The sequence below is a fragment of the Saccostrea cucullata genome, unplaced genomic scaffold (genome assembly GCF_032062105.1).
Source record: "Saccostrea cucullata isolate Sc308-1 unplaced genomic scaffold, CSIRO_AGI_Scuc_v1 ctg14474, whole genome shotgun sequence".
In the NCBI taxonomy this organism is placed as follows: Eukaryota; Metazoa; Mollusca; class Bivalvia; order Ostreida; family Ostreidae; genus Saccostrea; species Saccostrea cuccullata.
The window spans coordinates 28,832-41,936 of NW_026931290.1; the positions used below are offsets into that span (position 1 = coordinate 28,832).

The 13,105-nt window shown below is 30.9% G+C and overlaps 1 protein-coding gene across 1 annotated transcript; it reads right to left on the reverse strand.

The window, feature by feature from the left end:
• Positions 1-10,221: 10,221 nt before the first annotated feature.
• LOC134232095 (uncharacterized) lies at positions 10,222-12,802 on the reverse strand. Its single transcript, XM_062714056.1, has 4 exons — positions 12,663-12,802; positions 12,195-12,256; positions 11,684-11,809; positions 10,222-11,428 (listed from the first exon to the last, which is right to left on the reverse strand). The coding sequence occupies exons 1-4, from the start codon at positions 12,797-12,799 to the stop codon at positions 10,995-10,997; spliced, it is 759 nt and encodes a 252-aa protein (XP_062570040.1). The 5' UTR covers positions 12,800-12,802; the 3' UTR covers positions 10,222-10,994.
• Positions 12,803-13,105: the final 303 nt, after the last annotated feature.

Sequence of the window (13,105 nt, forward strand, 5' to 3'; positions counted from 1 at the left end):
TTTTCTGATCAAATTTGAAACCTTTATATGTGTTCTAAACTTATTATTTTCTTTTACTAGATCAAAACATAGAGATTTGATGAGTGTGACAGATCACTAAGAAATTCTTTCAAAGTATTCATGTCGCTGCCTAAAATGTGACCTGCGCTAATATACTGTGCATAGATTTGTATTTTTAAAGAATTCATTGAAATTGGTCTCTGTTCATTATCTGTACATTTTTTCTGTATCACAGATATTTTTTTCCTTTGTTTCATTTTCCGATCTTAAATCAAGATTTCCGCCACAATATGGCTAAAATGGTACCTCTAAGGTTTATCGCAAGATAAAAAGTAATGTAAATCAAAGAGCTCGGTTCAGGTTATGCATAAAATGACCCTGTAGATATACCAATTGATTGCTAAATACTTGATGTTCCATTTGAGGCATTAAGATAAAATAGAGACTTAGTGCTTTCATACCCCTTTAATTTTTTTTTCTTAAAGTCCGGGTCTTGGAGAACTGGCCTTTTGAAATTGCAATGTTCTTTAATTTTAAGGTAAATATGTATATTTAATCACTTTCAATGAAGAAAAACAATATGAGCGCACTCTCTGATCTAAAAAAAAAAAAATAAAACATGTCTTTTAATCCTCAGAATCAGTTCTATCATTTACTACTTGCATATTTTAGATTGAATATATATTATATTAAATATCGAAAAAATGGCTTTAAAAATTGGCAGTTTTGTAGACCTTTTCAGAATATAAGTAATATAAGGAAATTGGCGCATTTTGACTGGGTCAATTGTGTTTATGTGGAGTAGTTATAGATTGTGGAATATATGCTTGAAAAAAGCAGCCTCTTTGTCAAGTTGTACTATTTCATTACCGATATACATCATTTAGATAAATACATGTATAAATATGTAGATAAGCATAAATCAGCACAAGATAAACAAGATGTGTTTGTGAAACACTATGCGCCCGGCGTCAACAAAGTTCAAAAAATCTATTTTTAGCATATTGGTCACAGTCAAGGTCACAAGGTCATTGACCGTGGTGTCATTTGAAAGAACTTAATCAGTGGAGTATGCATCCCAAATATGAAGTTCCTATCTCCTTTGGTTCAAAAACTATAACAAAAAGTGTAAAAAGCTATTTTCAGCATATTGGTCACAGTCAAGGTCACAAGATCATTGACCTTGTTGTCAACTGAAAGGGCTTTATTAGTGGAGTATGCATACCAAATATGAAGTCCCTATCTCCTATGGTTAAAATGTTATGACAAACAGTGGAAAAAGCTATTTTTAGCATATAGGTCACAGTCAAGGTCACAAGGTCATTGACCTTGATGTCATTTGAAAGGACTTTATTAGTGGAGTACGCATACCAAATATGAAGTCTCTATCTCTTATTGTTCAAAAGTTATGGCCAAGGTTAAAGTTGACAACAGACAAACAGACAAACAGACAAACAGATAAACAGACAAACAGACAAACAGACAGGACAAAAACAATATACGCCCGGGATCTATCGATCCGGGCGCATAAAAATAATACGAATGATAAAGATAAAATAATGATATATCTTGCCTTTTTTCTCTCCTATATATATTTATTATATTTATTTTCCTTTTGAGTCGAACTTAATAAGGCAAAAAGGAACGCTGAATGCATATAAACAGTATAGAACAGATACTTTTATTAAAAGTATCTTGATTATTGCTACAGTTTTTTTTATTTCAGTAAAATTACTTTTATGGAAGGCTGGTTCAACAGGGTTGGTATTCTTATGTATTAAGTCGGTAGGGGGTTAGGATTTTTCACTTAAGATTAAACAAATTAGTCATTTCATGCCTAAAATTTTTATCGTTTTATTTTCCCTTTCTTTTTTTTTCTTTATTTAAGTTATTATTTTTTTTTGTTTGTTTACTTGTTTTCTTCTGAAATTTAAATTCTTTTTGTGTGTGTGTATGGACCATAGTTACAAAAAGATACGGAAGGAAAATACAATTATATATTTACAGAGTTGATAGATATGATATAAATTTTACGATGAATAAAACTAATGCAATCTTTTATATAAATATTTATGAAATAATAAAAAAAAAAACAACAATTTTAGCAAATTTGGAATTTCGATATTCCAATCATGCATATACATCTGCATGCTCAAAATCCGCCAACAGATAATTTATAATAATACAGAACTTAAAATTTACAATTTGTATACATGGTGGGTTGATATAAGAGTGATATATGATAAGTGTCTTAAGGGGGTACCTATGTCCGAAAAGTCTTTGTGTGAAATTTTCAAAACTTTGACATTTCTTTCCTGACCACTTGCTCTTAATTTCTAGGTATTAAAAACAATACCTTTCTATGCTTATTTTTACACAGGAGCACGTGCAAAAACAGTATGAAATGTTAAAAATAGATTATTTTCAGACATTATTGTTCTACGCAAAATATGTGCTAAAAAGAGCCAAAAATGTCAAATCACATTCAAAATCAACAGGTATTTAATTCATATGACTTGTATCTTTAAAATGAAGGCAAGTTCATTGTAATTCATTTCGTATGAAAAATTATAATGGGGCACAATGTATCACCCCATTTTTCTTGTCGTATTAAAGGAATTAAAACTGTATTTAATTTCTTTTTCCCCCTCTTTTTGATCCATCATTGTCGCTTGAGCGTCCCTTTTTGAAAATCAATGTATTGCATATTATTTGTTTGGTTCGATTTTTTGTTAAATAATGCGGCCTTAAAAGGTCGCAAATTAAGATAGATCATGCAGCCCAGAGTCAAAATAGGTTTAATAAGAAAAATGAAATCAAATTGTTAAAATGCTGCTCTTTATAGTGTCTAAACTTTGTTTTTTATAATGAATTTATTTTTGGGGCTTTGAAAGTTTATGTGCTTCTCTGGTGACCTCCAGTGTACCCACTCTTTTTCAAAAACCAGAGAAAGGGGTTGAATCACTTTTCCAACTTTCATACGTTTATTAAAAGTTTACCCGTTTTTGTGGGGTTTTTTGGTTTTTTTTATTTGCCGCATGCTTCTTCTTCCTGTTACAGTATATTCGGTGTAATGGAAAGTAAAATTCCTTAAGATCAATGTTTCAAAATCATCATTCTATGTTAGAAATTTAAATTGCTGTTTGTAAAATTTATTATCACACTCTTTATTTCTTATATTCAGTAGCAGTCCAATTTTGAAGGATATCAGTACTGAAACAGTCTGATATTGCGATTAATATCAGACTGCTTATTAATATCGGACTGCAACAAGTAAATTTTCGGACTGCAAGAACAAAGGAATGACATCACAGCAATGTTTTAAATACGTTATAACATTTGCAAATGAGAATACATTGATTGATTTTCCCACGTACATTAAATAAATCATGGTCTGTATCTAAATATTTTTTTGTTTTCATTCATTTTCATGTTACTTTCAAGCAAGAAAGATAACACGTAACTCTAAATGAAGCAATTTATGATATCATACTTACACGTAATTTCTTTAAGATTTACAGTAAAAAATATTAGAAGAATGAACAGATAATACTTTTTTACACTATCCTTATCTCATTGTAGTTAAGGTTATTTGGGATTCAACAGAACATCTGCAATTTGATAAGCACTAAGTCTTATCAAAGTCTTATTAAATGTAAATTAATTTAAAAAGGGCATAAGAAGGCTAGTTGAACTGAAGTGGGGAATAATCGTGAACCGACTTTTCCATCATCACGCTTCCAAAAGATGCATATGCTAAAGTATATATATTCTCTCTTTCTCTTATGTTGGTAACTTCAGGGTTCTTTTTCAACGCCTTCGTTTTCTTTTCCCCCATGTTACTTTCGAATCCTGAAGGATTTTCGTCCTCCATTATTTGCAGACCTTCATTTATAGAATTAACATCTCCCACTGCTAGATACTGCGGGCCCACCTCTAAAGGAAGTTCCTCCTCCACATGATGCAAGTCATGTGGTTCAAAGGAAGCAACAGTATTTGTCTGTACCGCAGTATGTCTATTTTTTCGACGAATGAGGAGAATTTTAGATAAAATCAAAAACAAAAGAAATACTAACGCTGAAGGTATGATAGTTACTATTGTTATTATATTTGTATGTTTGGTAACAGCAACAGGTCTAGATGATAGTTTTGTCTCATTGTAATGTGTTGAATTCTCTGCAAAGACAAAATACAGAAGTGTAATATGTATTTAAAGTAAATTTAAAGGGATGAGTTAATATTTTTGCTATGTCATAAAAGGTTTCAAATATGAAGCTCAATTTAAAATAGGGCAAAAAAGCAAATGGACTTAATTGGGCGCATTCATTTCGAACTGAAGATAAATTATAACAAATGGCCCATTGGCCACTACTATCGCCTGTGTAAGTTTTTGATCCTCATCGGATATTCCCATTATATAATCTTATAAATATAATATATTGAGGCCCTACCATACTACCAGGTGTATTGATTTGCACAAACTAGAAACTGAAGATGAAACCATAGAAATATGACTAATGATTGCTTTGTCTTTCCCTTCATGAGTTCCCCCTACATATTACTGTTAAAAATTTAATTGCCTTCCATGATCCAATCATACCCCCCGGAGTCAAGATTTTAATAAACTTGAATTAAGACTGGCTGAAAATGCTTCCAAAACAAACATTACTGTTAGTAAAAAAATATTCTTCAGTGTATTTCCATCTTAAGATTTTCCATAGTAGCCTCCCCTTTACCTATCGGGGATGATTTGATCAAAACTGTATCTACACTATCTGAGAAAGCCTATACAATCATATCTGGCCATTGCTTTGCATTTTTTATTCTTATTTTTTCACCTGTTTTCCTAAGTAACACTTTAATTAATATCGATCGTCTTTAGTAGTCCAGTCCTACAGAGGGTCATAATTTGAACAATGTTGAATCTACACTACCCCAGAAAAGCTTTCATATGATTACCAGTTTTCAAAACAGGGTTTTCATGAAGAGGATTTTTTAAATTATATTACCCAATCTTCCTTATTTTTAACTATCTCTCCTTAAAAAAGAAAGATTTGCCCTTCATTTGAACAAAATTGAATTCGGTTAACTTTTGGATACTTTTTGCCTAGAATAGTTGATACTGGTCCAGGGCACTTGTTATTGAGATGACGAATGTGAAATGTTAAGGACAAAACAGACAGACAAGAAATAGGTAACTTGAGCTTCGGTTCAGGTAAGATAAAAGAAAAATAATGAAGATGATGTTTTTTAAATACATGTAAGTTAAAAATATTAAATCAAATATATTTTGAAGAGCCATGTTATCATTAACTTCGACCAAAATCATGAACTCATAAGTGTATCTTTACATTCATTCAATTTCAAACAAGTTTACCAATAGAGGAAATGCAGCCGATCCGAAAGTCACAGTATTCTGCCTTGCATAAGCAGTGTTCCTGACATTGTTTCCCAAACCCAGGGTAACGACACCTAACCTTGCAACCCTGACCCATGTAGCCAGAGGGACACTCTAAAACACATGAGAATAACATCTTGATATTCAAGCGTTAAGTTTTTTCGAGAATTCCAACAAAGACAATGGTTTATTATGAAATGTGTTTAAAAATATCAGTTACTATAAAAAAAAATAAATCAAAACAATTAAAAGTTATCTTTGAAAATAGCTGTTAAGATTACAACCGTTCAACTTTAAGTGTAAAATATCTAAAATTATTACCTTTGCATTCATTTGAAATCTTATCGGTGAAATACCCAGAGCATGTGCAATTTCCTTTTTCGTCTCTTCTTCTAAAGAATAAAATTTAATTCTTTTTTAATATTAAAAATAAGCAAAATAATTGAAATTTATTTTTTTTATTTAGCTTTTACAATGCAAAATATCAATAATGTCAATAATTATTATGGTTATATACTTACTTCAGACAATTTGCAGAGATAAGTAGAATAGTCGCATTGAAAACAATACAATATTTTACACCAAAGGCTTCCATTGTTTGATTGCCAGTAAATATTTGATAAAATTGATATTTTTTATTACTTTATAATTAGACTGATCAAAGGAAACGTGTAAAATAACTGAGTTTGTATAAGGGAAATCAAACGGAATAGTCATAAAAGGAAATAGAGAATGCCAAATAACTGAATGCAGCATATTTACCATTGTCATGGCACACATGGTTTAGTTATTTCTTTTTTCTCTGTATATCTGTGTAACATTTTGCATTAAGTCACAAACAGTATTAATTTATTAAAATATAAGCATTCATGTTGGTCATTATTTTTTCAACTAGTTGTGTTATTGCTTTAGTCTCAAACCTTCAGGGATTATTAATTCCTTATTCGTGATTCTATCAGTATCAGGAGACACACCAGTCCTAAATATATCTCTTCTGCTAGGACAAGTCTGAGACTCTTTCTTATAAATAAACTTATACACATGCATATATTTAGTTGTCAGTTGATTTTGTATACCGGATACTAATGAAATCGTCTTTTGCTAGATTTCGAATCCAGTGAATCTATTCCTTTTTTTTCGTCTCAATAAAAATAAAAACAACACATTGTACTGTATTGTAAATGTATATATTGTATAAAACTTTTTAAAATTAAGTTACAATTTGATTTTACACGACTTATAAATAACATGCATTATAAACTATATAATGAGACATTGATAGGCTGATCGAAGACAATTTTCGTCAAAGCACACAATTGAGGATATTCTTTTAAGTCTGTTATGGATAAGTAAATTAAATCGCCTGTTTTATTCCTATATATATGAATATACAATTTGGCTTTTAAATTAGTAACAAGACACCCACTGGCCTTACAGGTCACCTGATTATTATGTACCAACATTTCAACAATTGAATTTGGTACGTGGTCACCAACAGTCCAAGTGTTTTAAACAAGAGGCTACGAAATTCTTAAGTTTAAAAGAGGCACCATTGCTTATTATTAGCATGCTGACTTTGGTTACCTAATACCTAAAGGTAGATCAGAGTTACAAAGAGAAAATGCATTCCCACAGTTTTGCACCCAACTGACATAAACCATTTTAGAAATTTTATCAACAGTTTTATTTCATCATAAATGGTTCATTAAGGTTCATAAACCCTCTGCTCACTCATATAAAATGCTTCTTGAACCTTTATGATTTTCCAAAAGAAATGTATTTTATAAGTAAAATACAAACAATTATAGCATAGCTTGCAGGGCACAATTGGACAAAAAAGACACTTCAACCAAAGAAATGTTTAGACAATTATGAAAATTAAGAATTATCTCTCTTATCAGAGTATAAAATTTAGCAGACTTCAAAGCAATAATTTATTTTCACATAATGTAACCAACCTCCCCTCTCCCCCGTACGCCTAACCCAGGGCACCTGAAATAAAGTATTTTGGAAGAGAGCCTTTCTTCATCATGAACATGTACTTAGATTATTGGCATAATACCCAGGAGCAAAGGAAAAAAAAATCATGCATGTTCACTATTTAATCATTAGAGTCCCACTTTATCATCAGAACCCCTGATCTTGAGACCCTGAAATTCACAAATTTGGAAGAGGCATCCTTTTGCATCATAACTATGTACATCATCTTTTGGTTTAATACCCAGGAGCAGAGGTAAAGATTTTCAAAGAATTTATACATTTTCACTATATTAGCAATATAGCCACGCCCTAACACTAAACCCCTTACCCTGGAGCCATAGATTCACAATTTTGGATTACTCAGCATTATTAAAAAAATAATTATGCACTTGGTTCGTTTATTAAATACCTAGGAGCGAATAAGAAGATTTTCAAAGAAATAGTGCATTTTCAATACCTATATATAGTGTATATGGTCCCGCCCTAGCCCTAGTCCCTAGCACTAAAACGCAGGACCCTGGGGCCATGAAATTCACAATTTTGAAGAGACAGCCTTATTTAACATAACATTAACAAACAGAAACTAAATATTAAAAAAAAGTCAAGCCAAGCTGAGCATATCATTGCAAAGAACATATCCAGCAATCAAGACAGCATTCGATATTGATTCCCATGCTTATTGTGTCACTTCCGTTTCGTAAAGGACATAATAAAAAAAAATGCCAAACAAAAACACACACAATACTGACTTTATATACTCTAAATAATAACTGTTTAAGGAGGAAGTAATAAATTAATAAGTACTTTACGAACGGTTCAGGCTTTTGGGTTAAGCAGTCATAAAAAGAATTAAGAACCCTCAATAAGTTTGAACCAATTCATGGTATTCGGTAAAATCAAGTGGATACAAATTGTTTTAAACTCGTTATTTCTTATTTCTATCTATCTGTCATGAGCTAAAAATAATGTATATCCCATAGCTTTTTATGAAACCGCCTTCTATTTTATTAACATTAAACAAGAGTACCATTCACTTGCCATTGATAAACTTTAATTATTGCAAATCATTGAAACTCATTTGACTTATGCATATGCATGAACATTTAGAATCCATCAAAATAAAAAAAAAATACTATATGTGAAAAAGAAGAAATCGAAATTTGACATACACATGTATATGGTTGTAATAGCATATCACCTTTTAAAAATAATGTAAGCGTGATAATTCTTTATAAACTAATTCTAATTTTGAAAAGAAAAGTATTTTAAGTAAACATCAACATTTCTCATTATTTAAGACTGTAAACGATTAAAATGAATTACTCATAACACAAAAGACATTGCTTTGTCTGAAAAGGTCTACACAGTGAGAAGTATTTTAATTTTTTTTGTCACCCAATTTTTGTCCATAACTAAATAACATTGAATTTCATTCCATATTTTGTTCCATAAAACACCTTTTATTTGTCAACATGAAACAACCAGTTATGTTCTCCAGTGAGTCTGAGTTTATTTGCAATGAAAGACAGAACAACTTCTTCTTGTGAAAAAGATCATTTATTCAATTTACCATAAATATATTTGATCAGATGATGAAATAAATGTCAAACATTGGTTAACCAAAAATGACTGAATAAATGACAATAAATTTGCAAAGGTGGGGTTAAAAAACCGCACAACAATAAAAATACATGTACTAACATGAGTAAAAAATAATCTGATACAATTAAAATTTAAAACACGGGTTGAATGATAAAATTACAATTTGATTGATTGATTGATTGTACATTGTTTAACGTCCCTCTCGAGAATTTTTCACTCATATGGAGACGCCACCACTTGCCGGTGGAGAGCTGCAAATTTTGTCCTATACTCGGCACTCAGGGCTCTTTATCGTACCAGCACCTACTGCGACACGGGACCTCGGTTTATACGGTCACATCCGAAATGGCCTTTTGTAAAACCGCAGTCCAATACGGAACGTCCCACAGTGGGAATTTGAAACCTAAAAGCGACGTAAGGATTGACTCCTTCGCGACTCTAAAGCAGACGCTCTAACCACTGCGCCACGCGGGTGACAATTACAATTTGAAACACAGGTGTTAATTAAATATTGTATTTGAGTTGTAAAATGGAAAAGAAAAAAATAATAATATACATGTAACAATAATAAATGTACAGGACAAAAACAAAAAGGTATAGTTTGTTTGTAATTTAGGACAGCTGATTTTACATAAAAAAATTTAAGGTGATGGTGGTTGGGTAAATTGAATTCTTGTAAAAAATTTAGATGCGTCCAGCATCTGTTAAAACAAAACAGTGAATAATTGAGATTCCTCTAACTAAGATAAGATTTCAGCATAAGTGTAGTTTGATCTGATTGGATAATTAGCTAATTAGATTAACCTTGATGGCTATTGCGGGAAATAAAATCAGCAGTGCAACCACAAATATGTTTAGCTTTAAAATATATATTGCCATGAAGTAGAGGACGCACTAATTCCATTTGTAATTTGTGTAATATATGAAAAGGTTTACAACCGTTGTAGTATGCCAACAAGTAAATGATGACGACACAATACCCAGGTACATGTAATTTTTGGCTAATTTGCAAGTGAACCTTGTCATTGCTATAATGCTATTTATTTTGAAGTAATAATTTTATTTAAAAAAGTGAAATTGAATTACACAAAAATTGCTTTGTCAAAAAAGTTTTTACACAGTGAGGAGTATTTTATTTATTTATTTATTTTTTTTTGGGGGGGGGGGGTGGTCTTTACGTGCCTTTATTATTTCATAGAGTAAGTATGTTACACCAATCGTATAATGAAGTTCTAAAAAAAAGTTTGTTCTTAACTTTTACATCCTGACTCTGGAGTACACTTAATATACATTGTATTAAGATTCATATAAGTAGGTGGTGTTTTTTTTATTTGAATTGGCAAGTAGATGAAAACCAAGATTTTTTTTTTCGTGTACTGAAAATATTTTTTTAGTTCATCATAACTATTTTTCCTTATAACGCGATTCGATACGATATGCTCAAGAAAATATTATTTTTGCATTTATAAGTATTCCTAAAGATTACATAAAGCAGTTACTTTAAGTCGGGAAAATGATGTCGCACAAAGAAATAGACAAATTTAATGTATATCTAGCAGAAATAAGTTGTGACCAAAATATGTAACTATGGTTTTAACCAAGCTAATATCTATGCACGTCAATTAAAAAAAAAATATAGTAGTAAAGGAAATAACTTTTTCTTAAATCAGGTTCGAGCTTTATGATGGCATGCTTTATGTATAACACAACAGCTGTAAGTTATGCTGATTGATACTGAAATAAATTGAAAACCTGACGTGTAATGATAAACTTTAACAAAATGATATATTCTCTCATTTAAATGCACTTGTTTTATCACTTTTCATTTATTTTAAATTATATACCTACATTTATTTTAATTAAAAGAAAAACTGTGTATCTGAAATATATACTTCCACAAATGATTTTATTGCACCTTCATTCTTCAGCTTTTACAGTTTTTTTCTTTAATTATCTGCTTACAATTATTCTGTTATATACTTTTTGGACAAGTAAAATTTTGAATAGCATTTAATTATTTCAAAGCATCGTAGAAATGATTCATTTCTGGATTATTAGACTTTTCTTTTTCAAAGAAATCCAGCTTGTCGATGTAGTCATTTTCAGAAGACAAAATGTCTTTCCTGCTCTCTCCTGCTTTCAGCCCATCAATATCCTCGTAAAAGTTTTCCTTTGCTTCTTCATTTTCCTTTGATTTTTTCAATTTTTTCTCAAGACCTTGAATCTCCCGTTGTTGTCTTTGAACGATCTTGGTGTTGGCCTGTTGAACCTTTTTCCAGATCATTCGTCCCCCAATAGCGAATAGCAGGAATGCCAAGAAAGCTATAATACCGATCAGAATTGGTGTTAACTGAGACTCCATGTTCAAATTATCGTTCTCATCCCTTAATTTTGTAGAGTTTTTTTCTTGGAACACCTTTTCTTCATTGAGTGGATCGAGATTCAGGCCTGCATGCATATCATTGAAAAATAAATGATTTGTTAGTATACATTTTTTGTTCATAAAGGATTGTACCAAAACGTTTTTTGATATCCAGGGCATAAAAGAATAAAAAAGTATTGTATTAATTTGACATTTTTTTTCATTTTGACGAAAAAATTGAGATCACTGACAGATTAGTTTATGTGATATGCCCTACTAAAACAATATCTGAATTATCGTATACAACTATATTTAACAATATGAATATAATTGTAAATTACCGAGACATCCTATTGATATGTCACACAACTCCTGTGAACAGTTACATTGTTCCTGACAATATTTGCCATACCCAGGATACCGACATGCCATGGAACAGTTTACGCCGATATACCCCGGAGGACATTCTTTGAATAAAGGTGAAAAGTCAGATATATGTATATCGGTAGATGATGAGAGTAGAATTTTTACTATCTCCTTTGTGCAAACTCAAAAGTGCATTCTAGCATAGATTAAAAACACAGGTTGTTCAATCAGATGCATCTTACGAATTTAAAAATTGAAGAGATTTTTTTACTCACGAAATAAGAATATTTAACTAAATGTACAATAGAGGCTATAGTTATAAACAACAAAACAATTGGTTAATTATTCTTTCTTGGTGAAATATACAAACAAATAACCGCATCTTAGTCGTTAATACATTTAACTTGAATTGTTTTTTGAGAAATTAACTTCATTGCATTTCCTTTGCATTAATATATTTTGACTCAATTTATATCTTCTACATACCTTTGCATTCATGTGAAATTTCCTCAAAGAAAAATCCTTGACAGCAATTGTTTTCGTGGTCTCTAAATTAAAATTTATCTTCAATATGTACACAAATATATAAATTGGAACAAAAAGTATTATGGCATTTATATATGTGATTCTTTTGGCTCACAGACTAATGCTTTTTTAAAAAAAACTAGAGTAGTCGCAGTAGTGCTCATTGAGCCTACAAAATGATATATCGCCTCCCATATGATTATTACAGAAAAATCCATATAGGCATTGAGAACACAGACGTAGGGACAGAGGGACAAAGGGATGAGTAGATGGACCGAAGGACGAACAGATTGATGGATACCCCGACCATTGTATACCCAACTACTTCTTAAGAGGGGGATAAATATACAATAAAATTCTGAAAATGCAAATATTATTGAAAATAACTAATTAGAATTATCAATACGTTATAAATGATCGAATACATACGGGTTGCAACCTCCTTTGGCGGCTGCAATATGATAGAAAAATGTTAAAGAAATTATAATGTATATTTTTATATTCATTTTCAAGTATACACCCCATTTAACTTTCAGAGATATCAAATTAAAGTTTATATACTTCATGAGTGCGCCTTTTCACGTGACTTGGTCATTTTAATATAGATAGTGTGATTCAAAATCTTACTCTGATCATATTTAATTAATAATGAGCATTTTCAACTAATACCCGATGAACGGGTTAACTGTCGAACAATGCGAATATCTAAATGTTCATAAACATATTTACCTCTTTTTTTGTTTTACAGACTTGACCTAGACCAGTGGTTCCCAAACAGAATCGAATTGTTTTGATTATTTAACACAGTTTATATAATTGAAAGCTTTGATTACAATGGTTTATACAGGTTTGAAGACCTGACTTATTATTAT